Source organism: Drosophila willistoni (assembly GCF_018902025.1).
Source record: "Drosophila willistoni isolate 14030-0811.24 chromosome XR unlocalized genomic scaffold, UCI_dwil_1.1 Seg144, whole genome shotgun sequence".
Lineage (NCBI taxonomy): Eukaryota > Metazoa > Arthropoda > Insecta > Diptera > Drosophilidae > Drosophila > Drosophila willistoni.
In genome coordinates, this window is record NW_025814057.1 from 8,461,636 (window position 1) to 8,477,488 (window position 15,853).

Below are 15,853 nucleotides of genomic sequence, written 5' to 3' on the forward strand. Positions count from 1 at the left end.
ATTTCTTGTTTTAGACCAGGAATCCTAGAATGGATGGTCATATAGGTTATAATATAGATGAATTCGTTTCAGACATAGGCTTTACATTATCCGGTATTTGTTCCTCCGTATCCGTAACTTGTAGAGTAAAAGCAAACAACTTAAAAATTTAATTACACATTGAATTTTATTCTACAACTTCATTGTCTTTGGAGTCTGAGATTTCAAACACAGAGACCTCTCGAAAGGCAACTGGATTGTGTGTACGTATTTTGGGTGCAGGTTCTCCACAGCCCAAAAACTTGTTCAGAACCTTATCGAATCCGCTTATTAACGATTCAGAGCAACGATTTGACATTACATTCAACACATAATCTCGAATGGCAAGGCCCAGTAACTGATATATACATTGTTATTGAAAGATTTCTGTTATATATATATATCATTTTTGACATACTTGGACATGGGCCTTAGGCACCCAATGGTCGACATGGATATTAACAATATCATGGGCCATCATGTGAAACGAGGGCATGTCATCGAGTCCCTTATTAACTACAAAATGTATTGTACGCATCATGGTCTGGGCGTGTTTATGCAAAGCGGTTAAATTAATTTTCTCATCGAGATCTCCGTTTTTTCGAAATATATCAATTACGTCTTCATGCTGAACCAAATAGGTATAGAATATATCTTTGCCCATCTTACGGCGAAATGGCTTAATCAAATCAAATGCTTGCCTCAGGGCCACCTGTTGAAAAGGATTAGTTGTTCGCTAAACGTTTCGGTGGAGCTCATTAGGACAAACCTTTTCGGTCAGAGAGAAACCCAACTCATCATATTGGCCACCGGGTATCACAACTGGTAAAACTTTTGGAAATATCGGTGCTGAATATTCGATTTTTTCGCGGGTTTTCGGTTCGGTCTCAATAACAGATCCATTTTGACTCATCGTTTTAATAAAAATGTTTTTTTTTGTGTTTTATGTTTGTGTATTTTTTGTTTTTTTTTTTTTTTTTTGTTATTGTTTTAGCTCATTTCACACAAATAATGAGACTTACTATTTGAAAGATATATCAATTCATATGATTTAACAAAGTTTAAGACCAGAAATCAAAATATTAAATCACTTTGTGCGATATCTTTGAGCCCTCATCTCAAACAGACAGGATATACCGATTAATAGGGCTATTACAGTCTGCTCGATTACTTAACTAATGCTCCATAATGTTGTCTCATATTTGTTTTTTCTTTTTGCTTAGTTTATACATCATTTTATTTGTTTTTCGTTAAACATAGAACAGGCATATATTTAAATATAGAAAGAACGATTTATGTATATTTGTATATATGTATATGTGGGTGTGTGTATGTGTGTGTGTGTATGTGTGTGTGTGTGTGTATGTGTGTGTGTGTGTGTGTGTGTGTGTGTATGTGTGTGTGTGTGAGTGTATTTATAAAGGATGTTTCGGCGGTTAAGCATTTTCGCATCTTTTTTTAAGACAAAAACATGCCAAACAAACAAAAAAAAAAAACGAATTAATGATTCAGAAAATGTTGATAGACAAAAGAGGATAATGGGATAAAATGATTGATGAGCGGGTCTTATATATCCTTTTCAGATGAACATCTTTTCCAGCATTTTTCTAAGTTTCTCCTGAGCGTAACGCATCTTCTGATATAGATCCTTGGAGACGCCATTCGCTGCAATGGTAGCGAAACGATATGTCCGGAAATTTTTCTCATGATCCATATAAGTGATGGCACTCATGCGTGGACATAATATGATCTTCATGTGATCGGAGAAATTAAGCTGCAACACAAAACAGTGAAGAAGTAAGTAAGTGTGTGTGTGTGGGGTTCAAGCCAAGTAATTGCTGCTTACCTGCACCGAGCCATTGGTGAGATGCATGACCACAGCACATGTGGTACGGAACCATGAATGCAAATGCGGCATACGCGAGATCTGATCACTCTCAATATTCACATTATTGGCACCGGCCTTAACCAGATGCTCGGTCATGTAGCGCTTGAAATAGGACATTAACTTCATTTTCTTATCGAGCGACTTGCAATAATCCGTGGTGGTCATATAAGTTTCCTTGCCATCTCTATCAATGAAATGAACATTGATCTCATTTGGCAATAATATAAGCTTGGTGGTGTCATTAAACATAACGCCAATGCCTTCATCACAAAGCTGATAACCAAAACCATATTTGTCGCTATAATCGACCCATTTGGAGATCCAGAAGAGAGGCTGAGCGGCCGGATCGGTGTTCTCATCCCCGAGATTGCCTTGCAAAAGGCGGGGCTAAAAGACCAAAAAGATAATAAGGAAATGTCGTCACAGAAGGAGGCGAAAAGGACGCACCTTGTTATTAATCAAAGTGGTTAACTGCTGATGCAAACTCTCAATATCGCTGCGATAATCCTCACTGTGGCGACACACTTGAGCCGATGCTGTGATGGCGTCATGTAGATTATTTTTCAAGAACGTCGACTCCAATCGTGTATCATCCCTTGGCCCATTCATTTCGACCAATGGCTTGCGATGATTGGGATCTTCGATGGTATCGTTAGCGCCCAGACGTGGTGCCATGGTCAAACAAGAGCTGGGCAAGAATGTAGGCACTGGCGTAGCCTTAAGGAATTCAAAGTTTAACAAATCACCGATTACGGGACGACTCTCAGGATTCGGTTGCAGCATGGAAATGACCATATTAGCTGCTGGTTTCCTTAAATAGTTGGGTACACGATATTCACAATTCTTGATCTTTGAATAGGTATCCTTAAGGGTTTTCGTTTCAAATGGCGGTTGACCCACAAGCAGTGTATACATAACACAACCAATTGACCAAATATCCACCTCAAATGAATGCCCCTTCTTGGTCAGAATTTCGGGTGCTATATAATTCGGAGTGCCGCACAATGTTTTCTTTCGTTCGCCCTCGTATTCAATGCGTGTGGCCAGGCCAAAGTCACCAATTTTCACATGCAACATGTCATCCAGAAAGAGATTACCGAGCTTCAGATCACGATGGATAATGCGATTGTCATGCAAATACTTGACACCTTGAATAATTTGATATATATAATAACGGCATTCGAATTCCGTAATGCTCTTGCGTCGCTTGTGCAGCTCCATCATAGACTAAAATATACAAATATATTTATAGAGGAAATCGAAAATGTAAGCTCAATCAGCTGGAAGTCGTTGTCAATGGACACTTACCCGCTTCTTGCATAGCTCCAGCACTATATAAATATTTTGGGGATCCTCAAAGTAGCTATGAAATTTAACAATATTTGGATGATTGAGGCTACGATGTATAGTTATCTCCTGGGCAGTCTTCTCCTTCTGATTGTGCTTGATCATTAGCTTCTTGGATACAATTTTACCGGCGAAAACATCATTGGTCTCGATATCAATGATCTCGTAGCATTTGGCAAAGCCACCCTACGAAAATGGAAGGACAAAAATGGGGCAAATGGGCACTCTATATAATAACATTTAAAAGCATCCCGCCAAAAGACCATAAAAGATTGGCAATCGCGTCACTCATACAAACAAACACACACACACATATATACATATATAAATATGAGCTTACTCTACAGGCACGTGCATCTGTGTGAGAGTGTGTTTGTTTGTGCGTGTGTGTGTGTGCAAGAAAAGAAAAAAAAAAAAGGAGGAACCTGAACCTGACTGGCCGGCTGGCCAGGCTTAGGATCGCCCTCTCTTTCATTCATATCGGCAGCATACAAAGGACTCACCTTGCCAAAGAAGCGCATTCGACTATAAGTTTTACGTTGAGTGGAATCATATAGACGATCCGGTATATCCGTCGTCCTATCATCAGATTTTGCGGCCATCTTTTTTGCTTTTTGCTCGTATTGCCCTTTGCGCTTATTTTTCTGTTCCACCAAATCAAAATTACCAGCACAAAAATTATTTCTTTTCCGTTGCTTTCACTCCTCTTATACGGTGCTACCACACGTGCTAATACAAATTATATGAAAACTCAAACACAATTTAACAATAACTTAACGGAATTTATATCAAATTCTTAGATCTACAAAAAAAGGCTGCAACGACCAGCAGGAGAAAAAATTACTACGAAAAATAGGCACAAAGCAGACAACGCGCCGAAACCGTTCGATTTATTTGAAAAAAAGGAATGCCTTAGCGATGGTAGTAAATCACAGGTAACTGCTATTTGTCACTGCTACTTTTGCGAAGTACCGAATTTTCTATCAAAATAACAATACAACATTTATCTGGACGCACTTATATAAATGTCTATTCGTGGAAATTAAATCAAAAGTGGTAGTAAATTTAAAAAACCATCTGGGATTTGTTATTTTAAATTAAAAGTTGTTAAAGATATCGAAGCCCAGAGTTGTTATATATCAGATGTTATCGATAGTAAGGAAACCTTGTATTAACGGAATTATTTGTTCAAAGTTGAAACTAGTTTGTCAGAAAAATCGCAGCCAACGCAGTTTCAAAAATCCATAATGTTTAGTTATTTATCAATACTTCAAAATTTGCACTTCCTTAAAAAGTCTCTTTTTTCTATGAGCTGTTTAGTGAATTTAAAAGTGACATAAGTTTTACAATTGCTTACCAACGGTTTTTTTGAATTAATTTTGACTGGCAGCACGCAATTCAGTGATTTTTGGCATCTGGCAACAATATTGGTTTAATTTAGTGTTGACAGAATACAGGTTTATAAATTAACTGTCATCTGGCAACACTAATCTGTGAATATTGATTTTAACTATTTTTCTTGAAAGTCAAGACGAAGTAAAGTTACAAGAAATTTAACAAAATAGAAAACAGACTTCACTGTGCATACACTTAAATGCAAGTTGTGAAGAAGAAGAGATTAATCTAACTCTCAACAATGGGCGACAACGAGCAGAAAGCTCTTCAGCTGATGGCCGAGGCTGAAAAGAAGCTGACACAACAAAAAGGCTTTCTCGGCTCTCTCTTTGGGTTAGTAATAGCCATTTGGCAATTGCAGAATTTGCCTTAGGAATTGATTAGTTTTACCTTTTTTTGCAATTTACATACTTCTGTCTTGAATACACACACACTCCTCTATTTATATACGCACATATATATATGTATATATATAAGTATATAACAGTGATACGCACACAGAGACAAAGAAATGGTGTATTGGGGTGCGCAGAAGCATTGTTCTTGTTGTTTTGACACACCTCCTTACGCCCCTTTCCATTCTTTTGGCAGCAATCAGTTCCCTGAAGAAATAAATTTTTTAGTAGTTGTTGATTTTCAGTTAATTGTAAAAGACAAGCTAAACAAACAAAACTGTGTAAATAACCTTTACCCTATGGGACTAAAGGAGAGTCAATAAAGGTTATCTCAGCCAAGGTGTTAGGGTTTGTATGTATATATATATATATAGGCATATATATTTGTATTATTTTAACTCAGTGGTTGTCCACGTTACTAACGCAAATTAGACTGATGAATCATTTTCTATAATTTGCATTCTCCAAAATCAAATACGATAATGTCAGCCTAGTCTTATTGGGATAGTGTCATTAACGACGTTCTTATCAGAATCGCATAGTGGTCGTTTTTATTAAGGATTGAAGTTAATTGTCATCAATTTTTTGATCTTTTCAGCGGTTCGAATAAAGTCGAAGATGCCATCGAATGTTATCAGCGTGCAGGCAATATGTTTAAAATGTCCAAAAACTGGACCAAGGCTGGCGAATGTTTCTGCGAGGCAGCCACTCTACATGCCCGTGCTGGGAGTCGGCATGATGCCGGCACTTGCTATGTAGACGCCTCCAATTGCTACAAGAAGGTGGACGTGGAAAGTGCAGTAACTTGTTTAATGAAGTCCATTGATATATACACCGACATGGGACGCTTCACCATGGCTGCTAAGCATCATCAGAGCATTGCTGAAATGTATGAGGGAGACCCAAATACACTGGTAATTATATTTATATTTGATACTTTTCATATGTACGAGAAATTAATAATATCATATCGTATCAGGCCAAATCCATTCAACATTATGAGCAGGCAGCTGATTATTTCAAGGGTGAGGAGTCTGTGAGTTCGGCCAACAAATGTATGCTCAAGGTGGCCCAATATGCCGCCCAACTGGAGGACTATGAGAAAGCGATTTCCATATACGAGCAGGTTGCTGCATCATCGCTAGAGAGCTCTCTACTTAAATATAGCGCCAAGGAGTACTTCTTTAGAGCAGCTTTGTGTCATTTGAGTGTTGATTTGCTCAATGCCCAGCATGCCATTGAGAAATACGCCCAACAATATCCAGCATTCCAGGACTCACGGGAGTTCAAGCTTATTAAGGTAAAGATATTAAATCAAAAGAAATTGACCCCTCATTCCATTTGTTGTTTGCATTTAAGGTCTTGTGTGAGCATCTGGAGGAGCAGAATATTGAAGGATTCACAGAGGCAGTTAAGGATTATGATAGCATTTCGCGTTTGGATCAATGGTATACCACAATATTGCTGCGCATCAAGAAGGCCGCCGACGAGGATCCCGATTTGCGATAAACAATTTATAAGTTATGAAATCCAATTCTAAATACACCTTACACAACAACACTAACAAATTATACACATTTATTAAATGCTATTAATTCAGTTCTCGATTATAATCGATCTATATGCATATATAAAAAAATATATATGATTAAATTTCATGTGTTGCAAATGCGAAATAATTAGCCGAACACTTAAAAAAAAAAGAAAAGAAAATATATAAGCAACGAAAAATTGTAGGCAACATTTTGTTTTATGTTAACCAGGTTTAGATTTTTGTTACAGTTACAAATCAATTGTTTATGTTTACTACTATATATGAATATATACATATATTCGATTAATTGGTATTTTCTTTTTTTTTTTTTGTTAATTTTATGTAGAATGTGTGGTATAACTTAGCCAAATTTTAAATTAGCTGCTGTGTTTCGGTTTTGCATTATAAATGTGTAAAAAGAGAGAAATATTTAAATGAAAAATTAAACAAGAACAACATGAATTTCAATCAAATTATATAATTCCATTGATAATGCACATAGATATATATATATATATAAACCAACATCAAGAGTTTAGGCAAACATATGCTATCTATGAATATATATAAAACTATTGGAAAAAGAAAACAAAACACAATTAAAATGTTCTTAACGAAAACAAAACAAAAAGAAAAAACAAAACAAAACTTGAGGGTCACATTATTTGAAAATTCCATCTCGCAGAAAGCAGAAAACGTGAATAAATATTATATATATATATATAAAGAAATCGATACATATATATATATTATATAAATGTTTAGTAGATCAATAAACTTTGAAGCTGCAGATACCAAGTAATAAGTAATAACATTCAAATGTCAAGTTCTATATAAATAACCATTTTTCCTACTACATAAAATGAATACACCTAATAAAACAAAAAGGCTCTTAAAATCGCATGCGCTTGAGACAGAATGATACTACTACTACGTATTTCAAATTTTAACCGATTCAATAAAGTTAATCGCTTGAATAAATCATCATCTGCGGCGGTGTAAATGGAGTTAAAATATTCCAACCGATTTTGAAAGCCAAAGAGTGTTATTTAGGCAAATAAAATACTACTTATAAAGATATAAATCAAATATTTACTTATCTTATTGTAATCAAAAAAGAAAGAAAAAAAAAACCGATTTTGTTTAATAGCTTAATAACAATGGAAGGAATCTTATAACCACCCCGGCTTACATTCGTTTCATTAAGTTTTACCGGAATTGAACTCGCAGAGCCGTGTTTCCAGATTGTTAATACCGATTAGAATGTTATCATTAATATTTCAACGAATGGAGAACACACACCTAAAATGGATTACTGTGGGGCGAGCCATCCAACTGGTTTTCGGAAATCGTCATCTTAGTCGAATCAAGTGCACCTGGAACTGGCTAAAAAAGAGAGGCACAACTTCAACCTCTACCTTAACCATAGCTTGAATCCGTTTCTATCCACTCTCTTTCAGTTGATACCCTTCCGGCCCGCACCGCTCCGCTGGGGCATACTCTCAACCGATGACGACTGATATCAGACGTAGAGTGTTGTTGTTTTTGTCCATCGGTCGGTCCCCTATTGGACACACATTGAAGCCAGAGCCAGGCATTTTTTATAAGCTCACGATGCTGAGATGTCTCAGTTGTTCCGGCGTTCTCCGTGTGTTAAGTACGACTTTGGGAGGGGGTAATTGATTGAGTATATATATGTATGTATGTGTATATATGTATAAATGACAAATAAATAAATATCATTAAAAGATTGCCTTAATTATGGAAACAACAATAACAAAACTAATACAAAAGCATCTTTATAATCCGCTCTCACACACTCTTACTGTATGTGTGGTGTCTCTCTCTATGTGTGTGTGTGTGTGTGAATAAAGCGTCAGTGCATTCCGGTTTTGGAACAACAAAAATGTTTATATTAATATATAGCACATACATATATATATACATATGTATACATACGTATACTATCTTGTCTTATTGTATATGTACCAATGTTATATTCATTGCGAACAGGCAGGGCTCGTTTAAAATTCATAATAAACCCTGGAATTCCCCAAAACGAAGAGAAAAACTCCCCTCAATAATTGCTTAAAACTAATAATTTATTGTTTCATTTTGCATAATACACAAAGAGATTACCCATGTATATATGTATGTATATATGTAACTACAATCATACATACAAAAAAAATGTTTCTTTTAAGTTGTTTTTATATGTACATACATATGTACATCCTTTTTTATAATCATTTGTTATGAAAACTGTTATGAAAAAACTATAATACAAGCATTCAATGGACAGGAAAATTCACTTAATGGATAAATTGGTTTTTTGCCATGATTTAAGAGTGATACATACATACATACATTTTGCAAAACGAGACTCGGAAGTTCTTAACTTAATCGGTCATATTAAAGTTGTGAATTTAACGCCTATACGTAAACAACTGTGAAATACTGTATGTGCAAATATAAAATATATCAATATACATATGTATGTATGTATATGTATGTATGTATGTATGTAGAGTTTCCTGCATTGCCATTGATTACTAATCAGATTTATGTATATGTATATGGATTGGGGATATTCCCCACCGTCAAAACAGATGAGTGGATATTACATTCATACACACACATACATATGTGTGTATGTATGCATGTGCAAATTTCTTTTTGAAACTGTTTTGTACGTTGTTTACATGTGTGTGTCCTTTTTGAAAACTGACTAGAAAGCACATGAATAAACCTGCAAACATACACATACATACATATGTATGTACATATGTACATATGTACAAATGTATGTACACAGACGTATTAAGGTCGCCTTTTGACCTTTATTATCGTCGTGTAAATATTTATAATGTTTATACGTACATATGTATGTACATACATATATGTATATACATACATACATATGTACATATATACATACATACATGCGTAAAATCAATTAAGAATGCATATCAGTAGCTGATTTTGAACTTAAAGTCTGAACATATTTAATTGTATTATTGTGTTGTCTTTTGCAGACAAAATGCTTGGCTCAATTGGCTTAGTTACCGTTTTGGTCTTTATATCTGGGGGTGTTGTGGCCCAACAAAAGCCCTTGTATCCACCTTTGTCACTGGGTGGTCCTTTAGAGGCCTTAACGCCACCCTCCGCCTTTGAGATGCGAACGGCGAGCATCACTTCATTGCGAGCGAATTTCGATGATAGTTTATTGCGCAACATATCTCAGGGAGCTCAGCAATTTGCATTGGATCTACTGCAGCGGATCTCAGAGGGTGTCGAGCGGGATAATGCCGATTTCATGATATCCCCCTTTTCGGTATGGTCCTTGCTCATTCTTCTATACGAGGGTGCCGATGGGTCAACATATCAGCAATTGCGTCAGGCACTTCGCATCAATGTGGATGATGAGCAATTGCGAGCCGTCTATCAGGTGTGGAGTCAATACTTAAAGTAAGGAATAACTATAATCTTTTTTACTCATTAATGAATATGGAATTTGAATCATTGCAGCGTTAAGACCTCTACCATTGAGGTGGCATCCCTTCAGGCTGTCTACACGGACAGTCATTCGCCATTGAAGAGCAGCTATCGTGATGTTGTTAAGAACTATAATGTTCAGCCGATCGAAGTGGATTTCTATAGTCGGCAATCGGTGATACAGATCAATGAGGATACAAATCGTTCAACACGCGGCCTAATACCATACACGGTCCTGCCGCAGGATGTTGTGGGTGCTAAAATGTTTTTGCTCTCCTCATTATTCTTTAAGGGACAGTGGAAGGTTTGTTAGGCTACACATCTACATATGTACATACATACACAGATTGGTAATTTTCCAATTTCCATTTTCAGTTACCCTTTAATCAGTCAGCTACTCGTACGGAACCTTTCTACAATGAAAACGGAGAGGTTGTTACCCAAATACCAATGATGGTGCAGGAGGCCGACTTTGCATATATCACAAAAATCGAAGGTTTGGATGGTTATGTTCTGGAATTGCCCTACGGCAAGGAGGATCGTCTCTCTATGATTGTGATATTGCCGAAACGGGGCTTTAAACTCCATGATATTGCCAACAATCTGAAGAATATGGGTCTATCGCCTATAGTCCAACGTTTGGAGGCTTTTAAACGTTCTGCTTCCGAGGATAATCTTGTCGAGGTGGTAATGCCTAAATTCACTACTACCACAGACTTTAATATGACAAATGTCCTCAATCAGGTTAGTAATACATAAATACGTGTATAGAAAGTCCATATTAAAATGTAAATATACATATGTATGTATCCTCTTCTAGATGGGCATACGAGACCTGTTCGATGAGGATCGCGCTAATCTCAATCGCATGGCTTCTGGCTTATATGCCAGAGTTTGTATCCATTCCACCAAGATTATTGTCGATGAGAAGGGCACAACAGCCGCCGCTGTTACATCGGCATCACTTGTCAACAAGGCTACCCCACCAAAATTCGTTCTCAATAAACCCTTTCAATATCTAATTGTGGATAAGTCAACAAATCTGCTACTGTTTGCTGGTCAAGTTCGTAACCCTAAGGAGCTTTAAGCTTGAGTAATATTTTTATTTTATTTTTTTTTTATGTACGAATAAACAGTTTTTTAATCTAAATAGTAAAAACAAAAAAAAAGAAGGAAACTAATCTTTTTAATGTTTGCCATAGAACAGAGCAGAGCCAACAGGTTTGTGCATTGCTCAATCTCTAATCTCACTCTCGAGAATGATGATTGGATTGAGTCAGTTCAGTTGTTACAGCGATCTCCGTGTGTTAAGTACGACTTCTAAGATACACCTGCGATTTAATTATTGCCAGGTAAAAGAAGAAAAACATCATAGATACATATAAGTATATTATGTATATATATAGATTTAAAAACTGCCAAAACTGAAGAACAAATTGAAGTTTCGAATTCAAAAACATATTTCATTGTTTCTATTAAGAAATTCCAGTTCAGCAACGGAAATCCTACTTTTACACATATGAATTTCTAAATATACATAAATTATTTCCATATACTATATCTACATGATTGACTCACATCAAACTAAAGACGTCATACAAAAATAGAAACGAGTATACAGTTTATAATAGTTAGGCGAGTTCATTGAAAAAGATTAACTTATTGTAATATTATTCCGCAATTAGATATTATTTAAGAATTTAGATCAGAATTGAAAACCGGTTTAAGGGAAATTTACGTGCAATTGATGTACAGATATGATTAAATATATTCATACTATTTAGAATCGTGGCTTATATGCATAAATTTATGGAATATAGATGGCATACAAAATTATATGTGCATATTTATTGCTAATATTTTCTATATATTTAATCTCTCTCAGGCAAAATGGTTGCGTTGGGTGGCATTATTTGCATCTCTCTGCTGGTTGTTATTTCTACGGCCCAACAAAAACAGAATGAAAAGCCTCAAGCCAATACGGTGGGTGAACCCTCTGCCCGACCATCAAATTCCATAGGAGCTGAGGACTTTGGTCTGGGTTTTTTACGACGCATTTCATATCTATCGAAAAAGGATAACTCCAATTTTATAATATCACCCTTATCGATATGGTCGTTGCTTTATCTACTGTATGAGGGTGCCGATGGATCAACATATCAACAAATGCGTCAGGCACTTCGCATCGGTGTGGATGATGAGCAATTAAGATCAACTAATCGCTTATGGAGTTCACATTTGAAGTTAGTTGACATTGTCTAGAGTTAAATATTTTATATGCATGCTAAAGAAATTTAATTATTACAGCGTCAGCAGCTCCACAATTGAGATTGCCTCTCTGTTGGCTGTCTACACAGATAAAAATATCGAAATCAATAGCAATTATCGTGATGTGGTTAAGGCTTATCAGGTGCAGCCAGTGGATTTTTTCAGTTCCGATTCTGTGATGCGGATCAATGAAGACATCAAAAAGAGTACACGAGGTCTAATAAGTGATGCAGTCCACGAACAGAATATATATGGAGCCAAAATGTTTCTACTCTCTTCACTGTATTTCAAGGGTCTCTGGAAGGTTAGTGATAATTGATGGTTTATTTATATTTATACACATTTAATCAAATTACACTCACTCAATTGATTTAGTTTCCTTTTGATGAGTCGCTAACATATTTGGACTCTTTTTTCAATGAGGATGGTGAAGTTATCGGCCAAGTACCCATGATGACTCATACTGCCAATTTTGCCTTTGCTACCAAAATTGATGGTTTAGATGGTTATGTTTTGGAATTGCCTTATGGCGAGAACGATAGCCATTCCATGATTATAATTCTACCCAGGCCAGGAATCAAACTATATAAAATAACTAAAAATCTCAAGACAATTGGTCTCTCACCCATAATGGAAAAATTAAAAAATGCTAATAGTAATATGGCAGAGATTGTAATACCCAAATTTACCACCACCACCAACATCGACTTGAAGACTGTGCTCATGAGTGTGAGTTTTCCGAATGTCTCTTGCTCTGTCGGTTTAACTCTATAAATTATTGCCTTCTTGCAGATGGGCATTCGGGATCTATTTGATGAGAATCGAGCCAATCTTAGTCGCATGGCCAGAGATCTGTTTGTCAAAACCTGCGTTCACTCCACCACAATTATTGTCGATGAGAAGGGCACTGCGGCAGCTGCTTTTAGTGCGGCAACACTCAGTAATAAGGCGGCACCACCGAAATTTATGATCAACAAGCCTTTCCAATATCTTATTGTGGAAAAGTCAAGTAATCTGTTGCTCTTTGCTGGTCAAGTTCAGAATCCCTTAAAGTCCTAAAATTCTGAGATTGTAAATAATTGAAATGGCTTCGATTAAACAAAAAAGTAGTTAAACAAGTTTTTTTCCCCTACAATTGTTGTACCAAGAACTGTCTAAAAGTAGATAGCATTTCCAATCATAGAAAGTAAGTATGTACATGATGATTTATAAAATATATCATAAAGTATATTCTAGATAACTATGCAAAAACTACGGCAATGCCGAAGTTGGGCCAAACCTCTTGTGTTAACATTAACTTAATTCAATACCTTAACTTATCTAAGCTCTGGTTTTATTTCTTAGTGCGACCGGTTGCTTTTTTGCCACCCACAGGCTGTTGCTTATCCTTGCTGGCCTTACTCGATATAAGCGGATGGGTTTCTATTAACAAGAAAGAATAGAGTTTTGTAATTTCTTTTAAATGAATTGGATTGAAATTTACCATCAATTGGTGCATCGGGCAGACTGACATCATACAGCTGCATACGCCGACGCTTGGAGGCCATAATTTCATCTTCATAATCTTGAGGATCACTGTTTAGTAGCGCTGCATTTGCTTCAATAGGTTCCTGGGCAGCCCAGCCATCTTCTGGATCCTCCACTTCTGGTGCCATTGGCAAGAATTGTAAGGCATTTTCATCCTCACCTTCTTCATCGGATGAACAGAATGCAGCCACTGGTTCTACTTTCTGTACATCGACCTCAATCTCTTCGTCCTGTTGAGCATCGGCATTCAAGTCGATCGATTTATCCTCGTCAGCTATATCGAATTCCGATTCACGTTCTTCATATTCAACATTTTCGTCGAGCTCCTTGAAGTCGGGCGCAAAAGCTGACCAATTTTCAACCTGATTCTGGGCCCATATCGAAACCAAACCCGAACTAATGCTGGCTATAATTGGCCGAACTGGATGCCACACAACATCCAGCAATAGTTCACCCTTTGTGCCATGTAAAATCTTCACCAGATTGCCGATAGACTTTTCCCATATATACAAGGCATGCTGGCGAGCGCTTCCAGCACAAATATATTCACCATCGCCAGAAAAACAACATTTCTTCCAAGTAGTCCTGCAAGAGTTGAAAAATGTCTTATTGATTTCGTGCTTAAAAAATTTGAAAAATTTACTTGTTGACCAAATCCTGAAGTTTTTGTATAGGCTCTGGCTCACCATCCTTGCCCAAAGCAATGATTTCCTTAGAGTCATAGACTCGTATCACACGATCGGAGGTATTAATGAGGAAGGCACTGTAGGTAGATCCAAATTAGTAAAAATTATAGCTCTAGTTCTGTACTGGTCGGAGTATAAACTTACTCGCCTCGTCGAGCGAATTCTATGCTCTTCACGGCTGTGGCACTAGATGTTCCCACTATGATGCGAAAACTGGCAACCACCTCAAACGTTTCCACATCTAGAACCAATATCTTTCCCTTGGCATTGCCTGTATATATGTGTTTACCCCGGCGATCAAACGAGGCTACAATATTTAAGTCACCCTAAAAACAACAAACAAACGTACAATTATGAACATAATCCACCATTGTTAATATGATAGCTACTTACATCAGAATCCAAAGGCAAACAACGATGAGTCCCGCCAATTGCAACCAAAACTGCTGCATATCGCATGGGACACACCAGCAGACGATTGTCGTTGCGGGGATCGAATTGTACCTTCAGCACCGGAGATGGGAATCGATATTTGTGCTCTAGTTCACCAGTAAGGACATCCCAAATGCAGACATTGTTATCTGTGGAGGCGGAGAGCAACTGAAATAAATGGAATTTTTAGGTTCAAGCCCGTGTCTTGGCGTTATTTTGTATGTCATGCGCTTACCTTATGACCATTTCTTGTCCAACTTAAGCTGCAAACGGGATGTACATGGGCGGATATAATCTTGGCTATGCCTCGAGTTAGAAAATCCCATATTACTATGCGGCCATCATTGCAGCCCACCGCCAGCAAAGTTCCATATTTATTAAAGGCGCAGGTAACAGCCAGAGATATGCAGTCCAGAGAGCCATCAAACTCTTCTGGATAGTTCTGACCAAAGGACTCTATATATTGAATTAAACAAATCAAAATTTAAAGCGGGAACTATGCGCAATAGTTTATTAATCTTACCAAGCAACTCCAAATTCATTTCGTTGCCTAAATATATAGTTCGTTTGACCTTGCCTAAGTAAAGTGGAGTTAATCAGTTCCTGCCACTAGATTTGGTCGAGCCGGTTTTGTCAATATTTGGATTAATTTTCCATGATGCACACCAACAACCATAGACTGAAAATAGAAAGAATTCTAGGTGTCTCATGTAGATGGTTATCTACATGTCATGTATTTGTGTCAAAAGCATAAATACACAAGAACCACTCGATATGCGGCAATTGCTCGATATCAGCATTCGATAGTTTTCAAGCTATATTCGACTAATCGATTTGAATTGGCAACCCTACTTTTGCTCCGCACGTT

The 15,853-nt window shown here is 36.9% G+C and overlaps 6 protein-coding genes across 9 annotated transcripts; 3 read left to right on the plus strand and 3 right to left on the minus strand.

The window, feature by feature from the left end:
- Nucleotides 1-147: 147 nt before the first annotated feature.
- LOC6638840 lies at nt 148-978 on the minus strand. The gene is made up of 3 exons (XM_002061845.4): nt 788-978; nt 437-730; nt 148-376 (listed from the first exon to the last, which is right to left on the minus strand). The coding sequence occupies exons 1-3, from the start codon at nt 929-931 to the stop codon at nt 167-169; spliced, it is 648 nt and encodes a 215-aa protein (XP_002061881.3). The 5' UTR covers nt 932-978; the 3' UTR covers nt 148-166.
- Nucleotides 979-1,383: 405 nt separating this feature from the next.
- LOC6638839 (serine/threonine-protein kinase polo) lies at nt 1,384-4,140 on the minus strand. Its single transcript, XM_002061844.4, has 5 exons — nt 3,757-4,140; nt 3,215-3,439; nt 2,354-3,133; nt 1,865-2,293; nt 1,384-1,792 (listed from the first exon to the last, which is right to left on the minus strand). The coding sequence occupies exons 1-5, from the start codon at nt 3,853-3,855 to the stop codon at nt 1,598-1,600; spliced, it is 1,728 nt and encodes a 575-aa protein (XP_002061880.1). The 5' UTR covers nt 3,856-4,140; the 3' UTR covers nt 1,384-1,597.
- Nucleotides 4,141-4,735: 595 nt separating this feature from the next.
- Nucleotides 4,736-7,666, plus strand: LOC6638838 (alpha-soluble NSF attachment protein). Its single transcript, XM_002061843.4, has 4 exons — nt 4,736-4,981; nt 5,642-5,957; nt 6,023-6,343; nt 6,403-7,666. The coding sequence occupies exons 1-4, from the start codon at nt 4,890-4,892 to the stop codon at nt 6,550-6,552; spliced, it is 879 nt and encodes a 292-aa protein (XP_002061879.4). The 5' UTR covers nt 4,736-4,889; the 3' UTR covers nt 6,553-7,666.
- Nucleotides 7,667-8,176: 510 nt separating this feature from the next.
- Nucleotides 8,177-11,222, plus strand: LOC6638837 (serine protease inhibitor 77Ba-like). 4 transcript variants are annotated; one of them, XM_023178767.2, is made up of 5 exons: nt 8,177-8,252; nt 9,613-10,045; nt 10,106-10,376; nt 10,448-10,816; nt 10,893-11,222. In XM_023178767.2, the coding sequence occupies exons 1-5, from the start codon at nt 8,192-8,194 to the stop codon at nt 11,157-11,159; spliced, it is 1,401 nt and encodes a 466-aa protein (XP_023034535.2). In that variant the 5' UTR covers nt 8,177-8,191; the 3' UTR covers nt 11,160-11,222. The 4 variants fall into 4 exon arrangements, with proteins under 4 accessions (XP_023034535.2, XP_023034525.1, XP_023034528.1 ...); XM_023178757.1 differs by having other exon boundaries at nt 8,177-8,234; XM_023178760.2 differs by having other exon boundaries at nt 8,217-8,274.
- A 740-nt stretch (nt 11,223-11,962) lies between these two features.
- Nucleotides 11,963-13,458, plus strand: LOC111519305 (serine protease inhibitor 77Ba-like). Its single transcript, XM_023179408.2, has 4 exons — nt 11,963-12,315; nt 12,380-12,644; nt 12,716-13,069; nt 13,133-13,458. The coding sequence occupies exons 1-4, from the start codon at nt 11,963-11,965 to the stop codon at nt 13,397-13,399; spliced, it is 1,239 nt and encodes a 412-aa protein (XP_023035176.1). The 3' UTR covers nt 13,400-13,458.
- An 87-nt stretch (nt 13,459-13,545) lies between these two features.
- Nucleotides 13,546-15,692, minus strand: LOC6638835 (retinoblastoma-binding protein 5 homolog). Its single transcript, XM_002061840.4, has 7 exons — nt 15,509-15,692; nt 15,221-15,441; nt 14,947-15,153; nt 14,698-14,879; nt 14,511-14,630; nt 13,824-14,452; nt 13,546-13,762 (listed from the first exon to the last, which is right to left on the minus strand). The coding sequence occupies exons 1-7, from the start codon at nt 15,525-15,527 to the stop codon at nt 13,674-13,676; spliced, it is 1,467 nt and encodes a 488-aa protein (XP_002061876.1). The 5' UTR covers nt 15,528-15,692; the 3' UTR covers nt 13,546-13,673.
- Between the last annotated feature and the right edge of the window lie 161 nt (nt 15,693-15,853).